The sequence below is a fragment of the Austrofundulus limnaeus genome, unplaced genomic scaffold (genome assembly GCF_001266775.1).
Source record: "Austrofundulus limnaeus strain Quisiro unplaced genomic scaffold, Austrofundulus_limnaeus-1.0 Scaffold90, whole genome shotgun sequence".
In the NCBI taxonomy this organism is placed as follows: domain Eukaryota; kingdom Metazoa; phylum Chordata; class Actinopteri; order Cyprinodontiformes; family Rivulidae; genus Austrofundulus; species Austrofundulus limnaeus.
The window spans coordinates 281,505-299,166 of NW_013952492.1; the positions used below are offsets into that span (position 1 = coordinate 281,505).

A 17,662-nucleotide genomic window follows, 5' to 3' on the forward strand; every position below is an offset into this window, starting at 1 on the left:
ATCAAAAACTGTATTTTTTTGTAATCAATTTTGTCCCGTTCACGGCTTGGCTGATGTGTGGGATTTTAAAATCTCATCTCACAACTTTCTCTAACTAACCCCCGATTTTATTTGTATAGAGTTGATTTATTAATATTATAAATACGCTTTAATAAGAAATGCCACACTCTCTGGGATTAAAACGAGTGTGCTAATTTAGCCAGATTTTTTCCGTGAACGGACTGACTGGTAAAGGGATTTTCTGTTTTCCGACAACATTGAAAGCAGCYGAAATAGTCTCCTCCTCCTCCTCCTCTGTCTGCTGCTGCAGTGCAGTCTGAGCGGGAAGTTCAAATGCTCGTCTCTTTGGGAGGAAATTTGTTAAATTTTACAGCTCTTTTTCGACTTAAATAGCATTTTAAACTATTTTAAAGTGGTGAGTTTGAGTGTACACATTTTGATTTCATTTATAACGATATTCAGGAGTGGTAAATAACCATTATAGGCGAGTGTGAACCCAGTTTCTATGTGCGGACATTGGTCGTCATCTTTTTTGAGGGGCCAAAGTTTTGTTTATTTTAACGTTAAGTATATTTTATGGTGATTCAATTCATTTTTAAGGGTTAGAATATATGTCATCTGTGTTTAGGACTACAGGAGTCATGAGCAGCGAGGAGAGCAGCGTGCCTGCACCATCCAGGAGTTTTGGACAGGTAGGTGCATTATTTATAACACAGGTGTGGAACTCCGGTCCTCGAGGCCCGCTGTCCTGCATATTTTCCTGTTTTCAAACACCTGATTTGCATAAATGGATGATTAACAGCCTTCTACAGGATTTAATGAGTTAACTGAAGCACTGAATCAGGTGTGTTGAAGCAAAGAAACAAGGAAAGCATGCAGGAAAGCGACCCTGGAGGACCTGAGTTTGACACCCCTGATGTATAATATATAAACTCATTCATTTAGACAGGTTTAAGTCACAGCTGTTTGGTCGTAAACGTATGGAGGGAGTTGTTTTATTAAGAGAGAAAGAGAAGTGTTTGTCTGGTTGTTGTTGGTCTGAATGCAACTACCACCACAAAAACAAAACAAAACAAAAAATTAGATTAATGTGCAGAGGGCTGATTCCTGCATTTTCTAGTAAAATAAAGCAAATTGTAGCGATTAGCATTTCTGTTTTTCCTGCAACATGAGGTGATCATTTCTGACATTCAGACTAACTGTGAACCCTGCATTTCATATGTTTTTTTATAAGTTTTGTGTTAAAGTTAGGGAAGACTCCATTTTTTTTAAATCTGAGTTTAAAGTCAAACTTGTACTGGATTTTGCTTCTCAACACCCAGTGAGTGATATATGGAGATGGCTGAAAAAGAAACAAAACGGGTTTCCAAGTACTTCAAGCCAACCGTCCAGAAAAACGGGGAGTCTCGTAAAGAGGTGAAGAAAAAGAAAGTCAAAGAAGGATGTCCTGAGTAATCCAGGTAGAAAAAAAAMTTAAGTATGTCCGCTGGACGGGTTCTTCTTTTAATGAAATATTTTCATCTCTCCTCCAAGAGACGTTGTCAGCCAAGGAAGGAGGAAAGTTTCAGGAGTGATTTGTGGTAGACTTGGTAATAAAGAGGCCAGGCTGAGATGATTTGGACACGTCCAGAGGAGGGACATCAGAGATGTATCTGCCAGGARAAAGATAAAGAGGTGTTTTATGGATGCAGTTAGTGAGGAGATGGTAGTTTGATGGAGGACAGAGTGACATAAACGAGGATGACACAGTGACCTCTGAAGAGGAAACAGACAAAAGAAGCTGCTTAAAACAAATACAGCTTTCAGTGGGACATTTTAGACACTAGCACAAACAAGAGGAAACGTTGCTGCAGCTAGTGCGTTCTTCTGAAACTGAAGAACAGGCAGTRCTGATGTTTAACACACTGACTGCACTTAGGAAAGCTGTATTCAGATAAAACACTGTAACCTGCACAGTCTGTTGGTGTTCGTTTAGTTTCTGTTGTCGTTTGTGCCTAACTGTGTGGGCCTTTGTTCAGTGCACCTACACAGCTGAGGAGTACCAGGCAGTGCAACGAGCCCTGCAGCAGAGGCTGGGACCCGAGTACATCAGCACCCGAGTGGCCGGAGGAGGACAAAAAGCAAGTCTTTGTTTTAGATCGTTCACTTTGGGACACGCATTCAAACCCCACACCCAGAGCTCCGCTCTGCGTGCAGAACAAATACAAACYGCTGCAGTATTATAAATGAACCCCGCTGATCCGGTTTAAACAGGTGTGTTACATCGAAGGTCACCGCGTCATCAGCCTGGCCAACGAGATGTTTGGATACAACGGATGGTCGCACTCCATTTCCCAGCAGAAYGTCGGTACGACTTGTTTGTACGATCAGAAACGGGTGAAATGACAAAATACGAGTTATGAAAAAGTCCACCTAATTCTGAGCGTTTTCAGACTTTGTGGACCTCATCAACGGGAAGTTTTACGTCGGCGTCAGCGCCTTCATTAAAGTGCAGCTGAAGGTTAGTGGAGCTCTCGTTATTTTTATTATTTGTTGTTTTTCCACGAGTTAGTGTAAATGGTGTTTTTTCCCTCCAGGACGGCTCGTTTCATGAGGATGTGGGTTACGGGGTCAGCGAGGGGCTGAGGTCCAAAGCTCTGTCTCTGGAAAAGGCGAGAAAGGAAGCGGTCACAGACGGCATGAAGAGAGCACTGAAGTAAGGACACTTATGTTTATATKTATTTATTTTTGCTCAGTTTTGTGCAGGAGATCTAATGTTTTAAATGTTTTTGCCGTGTTGAGGTGTTTCGGTAACGCTCTTGGAAACTGCATACTGGATAAAGAGTACCTCCTCGCCATCAACAAGATCCCCAAACAGGTCAGAAACAAGGTATCAGTTAGAGATTTGTTTAAATGTCATGAACTAAACCCACTCTCCTCTTCTACACAAAGCGTCCACCTCCTCTGGACCCGGGTCAGACTAAACGATCTGAGGGACAGCCGTCGGTGGAGAAGGCCCGGTTCTGCAGTCTGGCCCGAGACGAAAACACGGTTTCTACAGCTGGACCTGCCAGGGTGCTGCTGGAGTCCCGAGCGTTCAACCACTCAGAGGTCCACACTCCCGGCGCCAGCAGAAAGAGCGAGAACATCAGCTCCAAGTAAAACAAACTCAAAATGCCTCTCGGKTCTGGCCGTGTCGTGTGAAAACCTGCCCGTCCCTCACACCCGCTCTCCTCTAAGATCTGCCGCAGGCTCTGAGAACGCCGGCGCGTCCGAGGTTCAAACGGACCCCAAACAGCTGAGGAAAATACGACAGCAGCAGCTTCAGCAGAAGTTCAGGAAGGAGATGGAGGCCAAGAGGCTGCAGCTGCAACCGGACCGGGTCAAGTCTGAGGAGGAGGAGGAGGTCACTGTTGGACGAAGATCCACCTCAGGTAGAGAGAGAACCGATGAATGAACAATTTATTTAGTTTCTTTATTATATTTAGTTTTATTGTATTAAAATACAGACATGCTAACGTATCTAAACCTTACAAAGAATAAGATGCTTATTGAAAAGTAACATTAAAATGACATAAAATGTTTTTGTACAAATCAGTTTGGTTTTCTGCACCTGGCAGATAATTTGTGTTCACTTTGCAAAATAAAAGCAAGTCTGATTTTAAACACCTTCAGCTTTGTAAAGAACTGTAAACTATTGATGYAAAGTCAAAATAAAGTTGTAGCAGATTAAAAGGAGCAGATTTCATATCAGGTCTGACGAACTGCAAGACTTTCAGTAGGGATGTAAATCAGWTTTATCACAATATGATATTAYGTAATTTTGTTTGGATGATGATACAATATTTCTTGATATCACAAAGTACAAATACTATTTTACTACCATTACACAGGTCTGTAATCAATATTTTGCTATATCTTAAGCACATCTAACAAATGTTAGATGAGCATACACATGGATATTTTTTTTTATTTTGCCCTGATGTCATTAAATCATTTAATGAATTCATCGATATGGATCGATGTATTGTTACACCCATAATTTTTAGTCTATCGAAAAGTATCAGCAGAAGCATCTGGTTTTAATAACTCGGCAATAACGAAACGGTGAATTCAAGAAAGCGGAGTATAAATAATATATTTTTAATGTTTTTAATTCATTCAAAAGAAGCTGCTAAAAACGAGTTCAGCTTGTWGTGTTTCTGCTCCTCAGGTGAAGCCAGAGAGTCTTCAGTCAGCAACGCCTCATCTGAAAACCAGAACTTCAGCAGCGGGGACTCAAATCTCAAAGGTTCGGTGCAACAAACCCACGAGCTTCAGCAGTCAGACAGTTTCCTGACATCTGATTCTCTGCAGACGATCCTGAGATCTGGCAGTTTTTTCTGGACGAGAACGAGGATCTGGATGGACCTGCAGGTGAGGCTTCTTCTAGAGGGGTTCAGCCTGGCACTCCTGGGAACCACCAGATGCAGACGCGCAGTAAGACTCCACAGAGGGACCAGAGCAGACCTCCGGAGGCCCCGTCAAACAGCAGAACCCACAGTCCGTACAGACCGCGCCACCAGAACCATTATCAGGGGAGACATGGTGAGGGTTTTATTTATTTACAATCAGTGACTGAATGAGTGAGCAGCTGAATTTAATCTAAATTTCTGCCTTTCCTCCACCTTCAGGTGAATCCTTCAGTCCGTACAAACAAGGACAACAAATGAAAAAACGCCGTCTCAACAATTGAACTGTATGATCAAACTTTAATTTTACTTTTATTTATTTTGTATTTACTTTAGCATTCATTCTGCACTTAACTGCTGCTATGGAGACTTATAGAAATGTTTTAATGTAAGAATATAAAACTAAGAAGTTGATTTTGTTTTATGAGCAAAATGTTACTTGGTTGTAACAAAAATTCACTTTGTTCAACTGTCTTTAAACACGACAACACCAAAATAAAAGTCTTGTATTTGATATTTTTTATTTGTTTTTACATTTTGTACAATGTGAAAAATACACACAAAACAAGACACGGAATCACAGGAAGTCAGGAGGGATCAGAAATAAGAGTAACTTGTCAGTGGCCTCAAACAACAGTCATGTACGGAGACAGACATCTGAATATTGGAGAATACGGATCTTAATTCTTGTGCTGTACAGTGGCTAGTTGTCAAACGGTCGTCATTCCGAGAATTAAACACCAGTGAAGCTAGCATGCAGAACTTGTTTGCTGATAATTTGATGCTGAAGTTGTGCCTGTGATATTAAAAAAAAAAAGCTGAACATCTTTTAATACTTGGAAAGCAAAAAAAAACAAACTTATTCTGATATCGAAAACCAAAGATGGCAACACCTTATCAGCATGCAGATGTTCAATACTCCTCACTCCTTGTAAAACTTTTAAACATTGCATATTCTGCATTGCAGCAATTCATTTTTTTTCTCTAGAGAAGATAATTCAATCTACAAGCAGGCAAAAAAGAGTCACAACAACAGCATGGCACTCCTGAAAGGTGGTGAGACAACAGCTGAGTCGGCAGGAGGACTTTTGAACCTTTGTACAGCTCACTCTACTCGAACACGTGCTTCTAAGAAACTGCTCAAGAATAAATCCACAAAAACAAATGTCAGCAAAGAAAAAAAATCCTTGTTCCCATGAGTCAAATATATATAAATACACAGCTGATTACACAACCAACACAAATGTAAATGCAGAGAGGAAAAACGGGTTTCCACTTTCCTCAGTGTGCTTTGTTCTGCAGTCCTGGCGTCTGGTTCAGTGTCACATGCTCTGAACTGGCGTTTACTTTGCGTACTGGTTTAGTTACTGGTTATTTTGCTGACTAGATGGATCTGGAACTTATTAGTGAGGATGCAAGGCACTAAAGTGTTCCTCGTGTTTTGCGGAGTGCGTGTGCATTTCGAGTGGGTCACCACAAGCATCTCTAGTGACTGAGAACTATGAAAGCATTTACCTCACTTCAGCATATATTTATATTTATATATATATATACAAAAAAATAGAAAATGGGTGCAGGGCAGTCATAGGACAGCTTAATAAATGGCAGGATTACTCCCGCRTCGTGAGAAGGATATTAATAACAACCCTGCAATTGCACTTTTTTTGTTATATTTCTTTAACATGTTGTTTGACAACCTTTAATAATAATTACAGTGAAACAACATCAAAATCTGATGGCTGAATACAGGTCCATAAAGAACATTGTCTGTTGTATTAAATATATGCGTACAAAAACAGACCACAGACAGAAAACCCCGGACACTTGTGATGTGAGAGGTCACAGTTAAATGTTATTATGGGTAGAAATATTGTGTTGGGAATTCCACAAGTCATAAAACTGWGAAAAAACCCACCAAACTGAAATATTTTAAATACTTTCCCAATGGTTATAATAATTAAATGTTTAATTTAGTTGGATATGATAAGGGAACTCCCTACAGTTCATACCTCACAGTTGAGCATGAAGTGAAGTGGTTTTATGTTTCTATTTGATGGTGTGGACAAAAAAACACCCTGTCCACTCAGTTTGGGAACTTCAGCAGCGTCATCTTGTCAGTTGCAAACAAATGGTGGTCAACACCAAGACCATGCTCTTACATGTGGCAGATCCACTGGCTTATATGTAAATCTGTATGATTTAAAAAAAAAAACGACATCATACTTTCACAGACAAATATGTTAAATACAGAATCATAACCCAATGAAGACAGTTGTATGTACAAAGCCCATGTCTACATGTGTTTGGGGGGGATTAAGGCCACAGTTACAAAAGGGACAGTTTCTCTACTTTACCTTTATTGCGTTTCACTTGATCACTGGGATCTAGTCATACTGCCGACCCTATGAATCCTTCTGCCTAACTTACCAAATCTTTCTTTCTCCCAACGCTATATATCATCTCACGTTTCAGTTTTGGACAGACTATCTGTCCTCAGTCTTATTTCACTTCCTGTACACTCACGTTCTCCCTCACTGAGACAACTTTACCTTCTGTCTTAAGTCGTTCAACCAGGTTAATGTTTAGTCGAATATCTACCACAAAAGCTCAACCAGAATTCAGTCCCTGCTTAGTTTAAAGTCCAGCTCCAGAAGGGTGTAAACCACAAGGCTCTCCTTATCTTCTCTTCAAAAAGGAATGACACAACGTCTGCTTTCAAAAGACACCTTTGGCTGCTTTTGGTTTTGCCTTTTGGTGCAATTCATTACAGGGCACAACCACCCGACCCGTCACAGCTTGTTTCCACAGCTAACGGCAGGATAAGTGTGGAGAGTTTGTGCTGTGGATGATATATTGCACTCTTCTGCCAAATACCAGACAGACTTAATTTTACCTGAGAGGGCTCAAACCACACAGCTCATCTTTACCAGAAATAACACACAATGATAAAAGTTGAAATAAAAAAAAAAAGCACAATACAAAGCCAACTAATTAGCTAAACGCAAAGAGAGGCTGTGGTTTTAAATTAACGACTGTCTAACGTCTCTGCCCCGTATGGTTCTTTGTCTCAGCCGGGAGGAGGACTTGGACTGGACTACGTAGGCCTCGGGTTGGTTCCTCCGTGTCCGGCTGACATCTGGTTGGTTGGTGCTGCCAGGTGGTAGCCATGGTGCATTGAGACGGAGGCCGTTGTGGGCGGCTGGTACTGTTTTAGTGGTTGTGTTGGGTTATGCACGCTGACCTGACACGTGCCTGTGGGTCCTGCCCACTGAGGAGCACCGTAGGAGGCAGGGGCATATCCAAAGCCCTGGGCAACTGGGCCCAGAGAGCCTTTCCGAGGCCCCAGGGGGGCGCTGGGGTTGCCTGGGTTGGGAAGATGAGTGGTAGTGGTGGAGGTACTGTTGGAGGGTGGAGGTGCCGAGCAGAGGTAGCCCGGAGCAGAAAATTTACGACCCATGTTGCCTGGAGGAATAATCTGTAAATTCAAAAGGAAGGATTATTACCAAAATATCAAATATGGAAGCAAAGTTATCAGTTTTATAAATAATGAATGCTTACATCAAGTCCAAGGGCTGCTGGTGCTCCAGATTTAGGCCCCTTCTTGCACTGAGAGAGACTGATGGCATCTCTGGCCCAGTTATCCACTAGCTGGTGCAGGTCGTCAGTAAAGGTGCCCTTACACTTCTGAGTGTGAGCGGCTGAAGAAGCACTGTGGGACAGAGAAGTAGAGACATTCTGACAGCTCGATCCATTCGTGGAGCTGGTTCCGCTCGACCCTGGAAACATAAAATAGAACATATGCAAACAAGAACATAAAAAAAAAGTTATGAAATGTGTAATATAGGAGCTTTAACTTACCGGTGGAGTAACTGCTGAGGCTCGGCAAAGATGGTGAGGATGTGAATTGTTCTGTGGATGTCCTGATCACTGCTGCTTCTGAAGCGTCTGTCACTGAGGACAAACTCTGCTTTGGAGAGGATTCTGGTCCATGACCTCCAGCTGAGGAACAAACATGGGATCAGATCAAACATAAATGTGCTTAAATACTCAGGGAAATAGAAATCTACCACTGACAAAGTAAATTTATTAAAAGGAGATAATACTAACCTGAGTGTATGGGACTGGGCTGTCCACTACTGTGAGATTTGTGGCTTTTGCTTTTGAGCCTACGTCGACCTCCGGGCATGGCCTCAGCAGGAGTACAAACAGACAGAGGGCCGTGTTTTCCCATTCGTCTGTACAGAGCTGCTATCTCCTCTTTCTGTCGAGCCTGCAAGCTCTGAATCTCCCCCATGTGTCTGTGAGAGAAAAACCAGAAACAGTGTCTCAATGTGAAGTAAAGGTGTGTTTTAGCGAAACATGACAAATCTGTGAGAGACACACCTTTCTCTGAGTTTACTTATTTCCTTCTGGAGGGCTTCGTCCTCGGTTTCTGAGTCGTCGTCGTTGTCGTCACTGYTGTAACGGGCATTCTGAGGGTCCGAGGATGAGGGGCCGTTTTGCAAACTGCAGCAATGTGACGGGCTGGAACTTGGTGCAGGAGCAGGAGTCACTGCAGGAAATTAAATAATAATAATAATAATGCATTTTATTTGTTAACTAGATTAGATCAATTTATCAATAAACAAAAATTCCAAGTAGTAGTCTGTATGGGTTTAGAGCATATAGTTCTAGATCAATGTAGAATTTATTACAGGGCACAAAGTGATYTATTTTATATGTGAATGACTTGGTAAATGTGACAGGGCTTTTTAAATGTGTTCTATTTGCAGATACAACATTGGTTTTATATTTTTACTCCCACAAATAAATGTATCCATTTATTTGTGGGAGTAAAAATATAAAACCAATGTTGGAGATGATAYAGAAAGAATTTGAGAAAATATAAACTTGGTTTAAACGTAATAAATTATCATTAAATTTGAAGAAAATGAACTACATGATACTCAGTAATAGAAAGAGAGCTACTGATGTTCCATTTAGGGTTGATGGTGYTGAGATTTGTAGAGTCAATGAGGTGAAGTTTCTGGGTGCTTATTGATGAAAAGCTGACATGGAAATCTCTCATAAATTATTGAAGAACAAAAACAGCTAAATTCAACAATAAAGCACTGTTTATGTTGTATAATAGATGACCCTTTGCTCTCATCAGTACTTTATGCTACCATCTTTGTAGAATATGTTTAATGAGGACTTTCTATGCCACATATATCAGGAGAGTTCAGCTACACCACCACCAGTAAAATTAATGGAGAATTTATAGTGGTACTGAATGTAATAGGAAGAAGTTTTAGTGTAATTTTAGTTAACTAAAAGAAAAGCTTTACATTTGTTTTATTAAAGATGGCTACACACCTGTGACCAAAAACCGTCCCACTTGAGAGCCAGAGGACGGCTCAGATGGAGCGATGCTGGTCTTGGAAACTTGGAAGCGTCCGATATTTGTGGTCTGACCAGATTGAGAAGAGGCTCCATCAGTTTCAATGGATGCTTTAGGTAAAGGCGTCGACTTGTGAAGTGTATTTTCTGGACTCGAGGGTGCAGAGGAAGAGGAGGAGGAGGAGGAGGAGGAGGAGGAGGTGGTTGAAGATAGGGAGGAAGAGGAGGATGGTGTGCAGGATAAAGAAGAGACAGCACTGGGCAGATCTGGAGCACTGCTGGGTCCAACATCAGGTGGAACAGAAGTCTTTAAAAAAGAAAAAAATTATGAGGTTTTAGGAAGTTCAGCTGTTTAAGGCTGGTTTAATTTTATAAAACAATTAAAACTGACTTGATAAGTTTCTGGAGTGAAACCTGCTGCTGGAGGCTGGACACCGTCACCTGGTTGGATAGTTTCTGGACTTAGAGCTCGTCCCAACTGGACGTCCAAATTTCCCTGAAGCTGCTTTTTTTTTTCCACAGAAAGTCAGATTTAAAAAAAGACCTCCACCAGCATATACACACATACACTCCATACATCTAATAATCATTACAAAACAAAAATAACTGAAAACATCAATAAATTTAAATAACTTTGGTTTAAAACCTACTAAAAGTGTAAAAAAAAAGCTTAATAATGTAAAAATTTAAGGCCAAAAGGATGGATTCAAAGTGTTTTACTTATCTTCTGAATTCATAAAGTTTTGGGTAAAAACAAATTTACATTAGAAATAAATCAGAATGTTGAAAAATCTTTGTATAGAATATTTAGTAGTCGGATTTAGCTAGCTGAACAATATTTTAAAAGAATGTTTATAAAACCACAAAAGATGTGTGGAGCATTAAAGTTTCTATTAACTAGAAACTAGTGGAAGTAGTATCATTAGTATTCCTGGCTAAAAACAAAGGACCACAGTTAACAACAGGAGCAAGAGTTCTGCAAGAATTACTTTTACTTCTGGGGTTATCAGAYATTTCACATCATTTCTTGGATGATGACCATCAGCCACATCAGTGGTTTGAATCAAAACCTTCCTGACAGTAACCACAACAAAAATGTTTTTATCTCTGAGAAACCCAAAATGACTTTTRGATGACTGAAACATTTAGAAAACCCACACCGATATTACTTTTATGGTTTTAGAAACATTTTTGCTGGCAGAATTAAAATGGAATGTTTTGATTGATTTTTTAAGATAATTGATGGTTGGTTGTGCAGATTATTTTCACTTTTTAACCTTAATTCACACATTCTGGCAAGAGAATGATTAGATTAGAACATTTTCTCCTCACGTGATCTTATTCTGGAAAAGGTGGAACTGTGAGGACGATGGGGATCTCACCTGATGTGGTCCAGGAAAGGGAGGTGTAGCTTCAGAGGACGGTGTAGCAGCGTGATCAAAATCAGTTGGTAAAGTCTGAAAATAATAAAATTCTAAATATTCACCACTAAAATATGCTGGGTTTATTTATGGGCACCTCACTGTTCACATACCTGTGAGCGGGCCTTTGAGGGAGGAGTCTGGGCATGTCCTGAAGGTGTGGTTGTGGAGCCCAGGACACCTTGTCCTCCAGAACTGAGAGGAAGATTAGATGGGGGCACCACAATGGTTCCAGGAGGAGGGGAGCAGGTTCCAGGAGGGGGTGAGGATGTGCCTGTGTTCTGACTGGGTTCCATCGACACCGAAGAGGTGCTCTGGTCTTTAAAGAGTGACCGTAGCTTCATATCTAAGACCTGGATGTCATCTCCAACTGACTTAGATTGGACCTCAGCCCCCTCGGACTCCACGGGCTGCGGCTGAATCTGGGCCTGACTGGGTAACGAAGTAGGAGGCGGGGCTTGAGAACTGATRGCTGAATTAACAGACTGAGGTGATGTAACAGCACCATTAAAGGGCTGTTGCTCTGTTCCACCACTGCTGGGTGTACCAGACGAGACAGCGGTGCTGTTTGGCTGAGGTCCAGCTACTGAAGGAACACAAGTCTGAGTTGATGGAGGGGAAACCGTGGAGGATGGAGGAGGGATGCTAGTAGATGGTGGAATCTGTGAGTGAGCCGTTTCATGTGAGGTCTGAGCTGGTGGACTAGAATCACTGACTCCAGTGTGGGACTGAACTGAAGGTGGTGAAGGTGAAACCCTTCCAGCTGAAAGAGGCGGTGACGATGTTGCAGCAGATGTGACAGAAACAGGTTGAAATGCGGTGCTAGTGGTGGAAACCACAGCTTCTGGAGGGGAAGGGATACTGGTAGAACTTGGACAAGCGTCTGTGGACGGGATGGTAGACGGCTCTGGCTCAGTAGCAGCGGGCTCCAGTGTGTTGCTTCTGTCAATGCGAGCCTGCCTGACTTTACTGAAAGCTTGCTGGAGACTTCCAGATGGAGCAGAGAGAGAAAGACCCAAAGGAGCTGAAGAACAAAGTTGACAAATTTACTTATTTTACAAAAAAATTAAACATCAAAACAAGTTTAACATCAAACTCCTCTTACCAGACACAGGTTCATCACTGATGGACGTGTTCGCAGAAGAGGCACCAAAGAACTGTTCTCGAAGACGAGACTCTGGGACTGGGCTGACTATGAACTTCCGTCCTGCTGAATGAACCACCTGAGTGGTCGTACTGGGGAATATGCCTGAAGAAATAAACAAACACKGTGTCAATAAGTTAAATGAAAACGGACTGAAAACTGAACACGGTGTAAAGCTTTAGTTTGTTCACCTGGCACCATGGGAACAGTCAGCTCAGGCTGCTTTTGATTGTGAATCTGCAAATGTAGACAGAAACATCTTGAGTGTCAGTAGGTGAGAATAAAACTTTTTAATTTCAGTAATAAGGAGATGAGTTGTAAAGAAATACCTGAGGGAATCCTTCCTTAATCCCCTCTCCTTTCTCATCAGCTGTTTCTATGACCTCCCTGACCTGATCGATGAAAGACTCACGCTCACTCTCCAAGATGAAGCCACTTTCAACCTAAACAAAAAAAAAAAAAAGAGAAGTTTAAAAACAAGAGTACCGGTTGAGGTATGGCCATTTCAGAATGATTATGTCAAATGTAGCTTGAATATATGCTACGCATGAATTCAGGCGACGTGTTTAGTGTTAAAAACAAACAAAAGTAAACATCACTACCATAATCTGTGCAATCTCCTCTGGGTTATCGCCATCAAGATCAAATTTGAAGGTCACCATCTTCCTGTTGTGCGTTTCCAGCTGGCACTCTGCTACTCTGTCTCCCACATTAGAAATCTGCAAAATATTTATCATCATCACCATCAAACGTTATTTATAAAGCACTATAACATCAGCCACTGCTGAAACAAAGTGCTGAACACATGAAATAAAAACTCAATACAAAAACACAATAAAACCACACAGTTAAATAAGTAAAATCAGCACCAATACAGTAAAAGTTGAGTGAAATCAAATCTCAGTTGGGTTGAAGGCCAGTGAGAAAAAACAAGTTTTTAAACGAGTTTTAAAAATGGACAGTGAAGGGGTCTGTCAGACMTGCAAGGGCAAGGCAGTTTAGGGGCACGAACAGAGAAGGTCCTATCTCCTCTGAGCTTCTGTTTGGAACTGGGAATGACCAGGAGCAACTGGTCAGCAGACCTGAGTGACCGAGGAGGAGCGTAACGGTGAAGAAGCTCTGTTAAATAGGATGGGGAGAGGCTGTTTAAAGCCTTAAAAACAAACAGAAGGATTTTAAAATGAACTCGAAGACACACAGGCAGCCAGTGGAGGGAAGCCAGGACMGGGGTGATGTGCTCTCTTCTATGTTTTCCTGAAAGAATAGATTTTATCTTTGCTATTTTTCCTCAAGTGATAAAAACTAGACTTAACTGTAGCCCTTATTTGACTATCAAGCTTAAAATCACTGTCCATCTTATCAAAGTTTGTAGCTGTGAGCTTGACATACATTGCCAGGGGTTCTAAATGCACTGCAGGGCTCGGCTATGCTCCACTAGGTTCAAAAACAAGTATCTCGGTCTTTTTTTTCATTAAAATGCAAGAAATTTAGGGCCATCCAGGCTTTAAGATCATCGAGACATGCTAAAAGAGGTTTAATGGACCAAGCCTCAACTCGCCTTAGAGGTACATAGATTTGGCCGTCGTCAGTGTAGCAATGAAAGGAGATGCCATGTTTTCTAAAAATTGAAGCTAAAGGCAGGAGGTACAGAGAAAAAAGCAAAGGCCCTAAAATTGAGCCCTGGGGAACCCCACATGACAGAGGAGCAGAAAAGGATTCAAACCCTGCAACTTTTACGGAAAATGTTCTGTTTGCCAGATAGGACCTTAGCCACTCCAGAGCAGTGACGCTGATGCCTACTTAGAGCTGTAGATGCATCAACAAAATGCTGTGGTCTACTGTATCAAATGCAGTGGTTAAGTCCAGTAAAACAACATTTAGGAAAAAACTGTTAAATATGAACATCAAGTGCAGATTTAATAGAAAATGTAAGAATAAGTGCATACACTGAGAACATTTAGCTTGGCCCTGGTGGTCTTGTCATGGCGAGAGCGGCTGCGGACAGATCTTCGCTGCTGGCGCTTCATCGAGCGTCCCTCGTGGCGACCCCCAGACATAGAACTCCCTTCATTGCCATCGCTAAGACCTGAAGCTGTGTCTGATAGGCAGCTGGAACAAACACAGATTGTGTGATTTAATGTAGCTCAAATTCTATTAAAAAAAAAAAAGGCAACAATAAGGACCGTCATACCTTTCTGCAGACGGTGGTGCCAACACAGAGGACACTGCTGGCTGCTCCACTGGTGTTGAAAGAGGAATAGTCACAGAACCCTGAAACACAAAGACAAAAACTTTAAATAAGAATCTCATCTTAAAGGAGATTTGAACATCATATCATTTGCATTCATTGCTTCCATTCTGTTGGTTTTGTTCTGCTCATTCATAACAATGATTTATAGTAAATCAACATATCCTGTTCATATCAACCACCAGGTGGAGCTGAGTAACAGGGAGGAGACGCCATTATTCAGCTGTAAGGCGGAGCTTTAATACTGCTGGACAATGGAGTTTCATTTCTTTTAGATTTTAGTTTATATTTATTGCTGTGCTCATATGGAAATCAGATAATGATATAATAATAATAATAATAATAATAATAATAATAATAATAATAATAATATGTTCTATTATTATTCTAAAAGAATCAACCTCTGGACTTGTATGTAGCTGTAAGCAAAACGATACATCTAAAATAAAATGTCTTTCAAAACTGCATCCAAAGCTGCTTTGCTCCTCTAAGCTAACTTTTGGTCCAAATCTTCAAATTCTTGCAAATTTGAAAATGTTTTGTTCTGATTAAAGAGGGGACTATTATCCTAATGTTCAACACAAAAATTTTAGCTAAAAGCTAAAATTATTTTCTTCAAGCACAACCACACACAAACTTCTAAGAACAGGAACTGTGTAAGACGGAGGAAAACAACCCGACATGCTACCACCCACATGACTTGTCTTGTGCTCTGCAGAATACCTGCACAACAGAGAGGCATGAGGCCTGATAGAGGAAGTAAAGATGCTCTGCGTTGATTGGTGGAGACATGATGGGAGGACTTGGATCATTGGCCCAAGACTAGGAGTCATACAAGGATAAGCAGCATGCAGAAAAAAAAGGTGAAAGATAAAAAAGAAGACAGACAAAAGTGTTGTATGTTCAGAAAAATGAGAAAAGAAATTTCAACATGAACAAGAACAACATGGTATTAATCTGGTTAAGCCAAGCAGAAAGAACTATGACTTAAAGCCACAATGATTAGAAAAAATGACAACAAGCCCAGCTTAGGGAACAAACATCAACATTTTGTTCTGAAGTACCTGATGCTAAAACACAAGATAAATAGTCAGAGATCTTTTAGTTCTTGTTGATAATAAGGAGGGGTCTTAGAGATTTGAGCTGAATGTCTAAGTGCAGTTTTTTTTTTTTACCTCAGCAGAAAAAAACTCTGACAATGAGCTGTTATTCAGTTTTCTTCATTCAGACATTGGTCTGTTATGGCAGATGTATGTATAAATTACAGAATTAGGCGTCAAAGTAAAATTAAAACCATTTGCATGTAGATTAAGAGGAAGTCTGTATACCTGCAGCTGCTGAGCTCCGAGCTGAGACTGTGGCTGTGAACTGCTGCTCTCTGGCTGCTGCTGCTGTGGGACAGACGGCGGAGAGGTTTGAGCCATCACAACTTGCTGAGAGGGAATCTATAAGAATAAAAATGAATAAACGTAATCAGGCAATTGTTAWAACTCAAAATGAAGAATGCAGAAATACTGGTATGTAGGTCACTTTGTGAGAGGCTGGATTCTTTCTAATCTGCAGCACATCTGCTCCTTAGGTGCTCTTCTTGAGTCAACATGCACTTACCTGCTGGACAACATTGCATCACAAAGTTCATCTACCCGAAACTGTACTAAATGCACTCCTCAGCAAAAACCTAATCAACATTTTGTACAAATGTAATCTATAATCTAATCCACACTATGTGTAAATTKTAGATTCCATAGACCGTAATGGGTAAGTCAAAAGTTACTATTATACAAATCAGTGCAGATAATTTGCTGTTTAGAAAATACTTCTCTACACTGATCCTGTGTTAAAAGACTAAAGCAGAATAATGGGACATCTACCTGAGGGGGAGGTGACGGTTGGTAGTAAACTCCGTACTATAAGAAACAAAACAGCACAGGGTAAGAGTAGTAAACTAAACAAGGACAGCTAAGTGACCAGAATGGGAGGACAAGACAACTAGAAAACTAGAAACCTAATGCGAAACACAATTTCCTAAAGCAGAGAATCTGCACTTCATGAAATAAAAACTATTTGAGGGGAAAAAAGGGAACTGTGCTGAATGATAACAGTACATATTTGCAGCAGTGATATTCAAGTATTTTTGTGTTCATTACATTATTAAAAGCCAAGATTGTTTTCTGCCATATATTTGACATCAGTGGAAGACAGTGAAATAATCATTTTCATATGGTGTAGGATTAATAAACATCATAACATGCAACACAAATACCTGTGAAGGTGCTCCTGCAACAGACTGAGCAGAGACAACCTCAGGCTGAACACCTTGCATCTGTGAAGAGGAAACAGAAAAACAAATGAGATGACAAACAAATATGAAAACCAAAGAAGCACAGATGCTTTTATTGCCAACATGAACTGGTATGTCAGGTTGGATGATTTCATAAACAGTATTTTAAATTTTCATCAGGTTGAACTAATGTCTGCAAAGGGAGAGTTGTTTTCAGATATCATTTGAGGGTTTTTTCTTATAAACATTTTACAAGTATTTTTGTAATGGCAGCTGTGGGACTGATCTTGTTTGTTCAAACAGTCAAAGTACAGTTACAGCTACCAGTAATGTTCTTTCCTCATGCTAGGAAAGTTTCTATTTTAAACCAGAAGCTACAAACAGTGGTTCTATGAACTACAACTGGATGGATTTCCTGTAAATGCAAAAGAACAGACTCCAATGATTTTGAGAACTAGAAAATATTTTAGAAATCCAAAACCACTCATTAAAGTACATTCAGTTTTCTCACCACTTGTAGTTGCGTTGGCTCATTTGGCATCTGTGAGCATGGCACCTGTGGCTGAAGATGCTGACTGGTTGAATTGTAGGATACTCCTGGCTGAGGAGGCAGGACTTCGGGAACGACAGAAGAACCAGGTAATCTGTCTCCAATGTCCCAAGCTGTAACAGGGGACAAAAAGATGAACAGATTTGTAACCTCAAGTTTGCAGAAACAAAAAAGAAAGTACAGTAAGTGTGTGTGTGTGTGTGTGTGTG

At 40.8% G+C, this 17,662-nt stretch overlaps 2 protein-coding genes across 10 annotated transcripts in view; one reads left to right on the top strand and one right to left on the bottom strand.

Moving 5' to 3' along the window:
• Window positions 1-4,944, top strand: part of rad52 (RAD52 homolog, DNA repair protein) — a 5,856-nt gene extending 912 nt beyond the window's left edge. Inside the window, exons 1-12 of one of the 5 annotated variants that reach the window (XM_014012286.1) lie at window positions 277-415; window positions 629-692; window positions 2,019-2,120; window positions 2,254-2,347; window positions 2,433-2,500; window positions 2,577-2,695; window positions 2,782-2,857; window positions 2,932-3,137; window positions 3,220-3,413; window positions 4,193-4,270; window positions 4,336-4,566; window positions 4,653-4,944. In XM_014012286.1, coding sequence (XP_013867740.1) covers window positions 642-692; window positions 2,019-2,120; window positions 2,254-2,347; window positions 2,433-2,500; window positions 2,577-2,695; window positions 2,782-2,857; window positions 2,932-3,137; window positions 3,220-3,413; window positions 4,193-4,270; window positions 4,336-4,566; window positions 4,653-4,714 — 1,281 coding nt within the window. In that variant the 5' untranslated portion in view covers window positions 277-415; window positions 629-641 and the 3' untranslated portion in view covers window positions 4,715-4,944. Of the gene's footprint in view, window positions 1-276; window positions 416-628; window positions 693-1,198; window positions 1,461-2,018; window positions 2,348-2,432; window positions 2,501-2,576; window positions 2,696-2,781; window positions 2,858-2,931; window positions 3,138-3,219; window positions 3,414-4,169; window positions 4,271-4,335; window positions 4,567-4,652 lie in introns of those variants that run through there. The other 4 variants (XM_014012288.1, XM_014012287.1, XM_014012289.1 and 1 more) reach the window with 4 other exon arrangements.
• The window catches only part of wnk1a (WNK lysine deficient protein kinase 1a), a 29,994-nt gene continuing 17,266 nt past the window's right edge, over window positions 4,935-17,662 (bottom strand). For 2 of the 5 annotated variants that reach the window (XM_014012269.1, XM_014012268.1), the window contains exons 10-29: window positions 17,415-17,566; window positions 16,886-16,945; window positions 16,494-16,529; window positions 15,951-16,067; window positions 15,346-15,444; window positions 14,566-14,645; window positions 14,321-14,483; window positions 12,977-13,093; window positions 12,704-12,817; window positions 12,566-12,611; window positions 12,336-12,479; window positions 11,344-12,254; window positions 11,192-11,266; window positions 10,201-10,314; window positions 9,786-10,116; window positions 8,814-8,982; window positions 8,538-8,728; window positions 8,289-8,429; window positions 7,989-8,206; window positions 4,935-7,905 (exon numbers count right to left, since the gene is read on the bottom strand). In XM_014012269.1, coding sequence (XP_013867723.1) covers window positions 7,525-7,905; window positions 7,989-8,206; window positions 8,289-8,429; window positions 8,538-8,728; window positions 8,814-8,982; window positions 9,786-10,116; window positions 10,201-10,314; window positions 11,192-11,266; window positions 11,344-12,254; window positions 12,336-12,479; window positions 12,566-12,611; window positions 12,704-12,817; window positions 12,977-13,093; window positions 14,321-14,483; window positions 14,566-14,645; window positions 15,346-15,444; window positions 15,951-16,067; window positions 16,494-16,529; window positions 16,886-16,945; window positions 17,415-17,566 — 3,659 coding nt within the window. In that variant the 3' untranslated portion in view covers window positions 4,935-7,524. The remainder of the gene's footprint in view (window positions 7,906-7,988; window positions 8,207-8,288; window positions 8,430-8,537; window positions 8,729-8,813; window positions 8,983-9,785; window positions 10,117-10,200; window positions 10,315-11,191; window positions 11,267-11,343; window positions 12,255-12,335; window positions 12,480-12,565; window positions 12,612-12,703; window positions 12,818-12,976; window positions 13,094-14,320; window positions 14,484-14,565; window positions 14,646-15,345; window positions 15,445-15,950; window positions 16,068-16,493; window positions 16,530-16,885; window positions 16,946-17,414; window positions 17,567-17,662) is intronic. The other 3 variants (XM_014012270.1, XM_014012272.1, XM_014012273.1) reach the window with 3 other exon arrangements.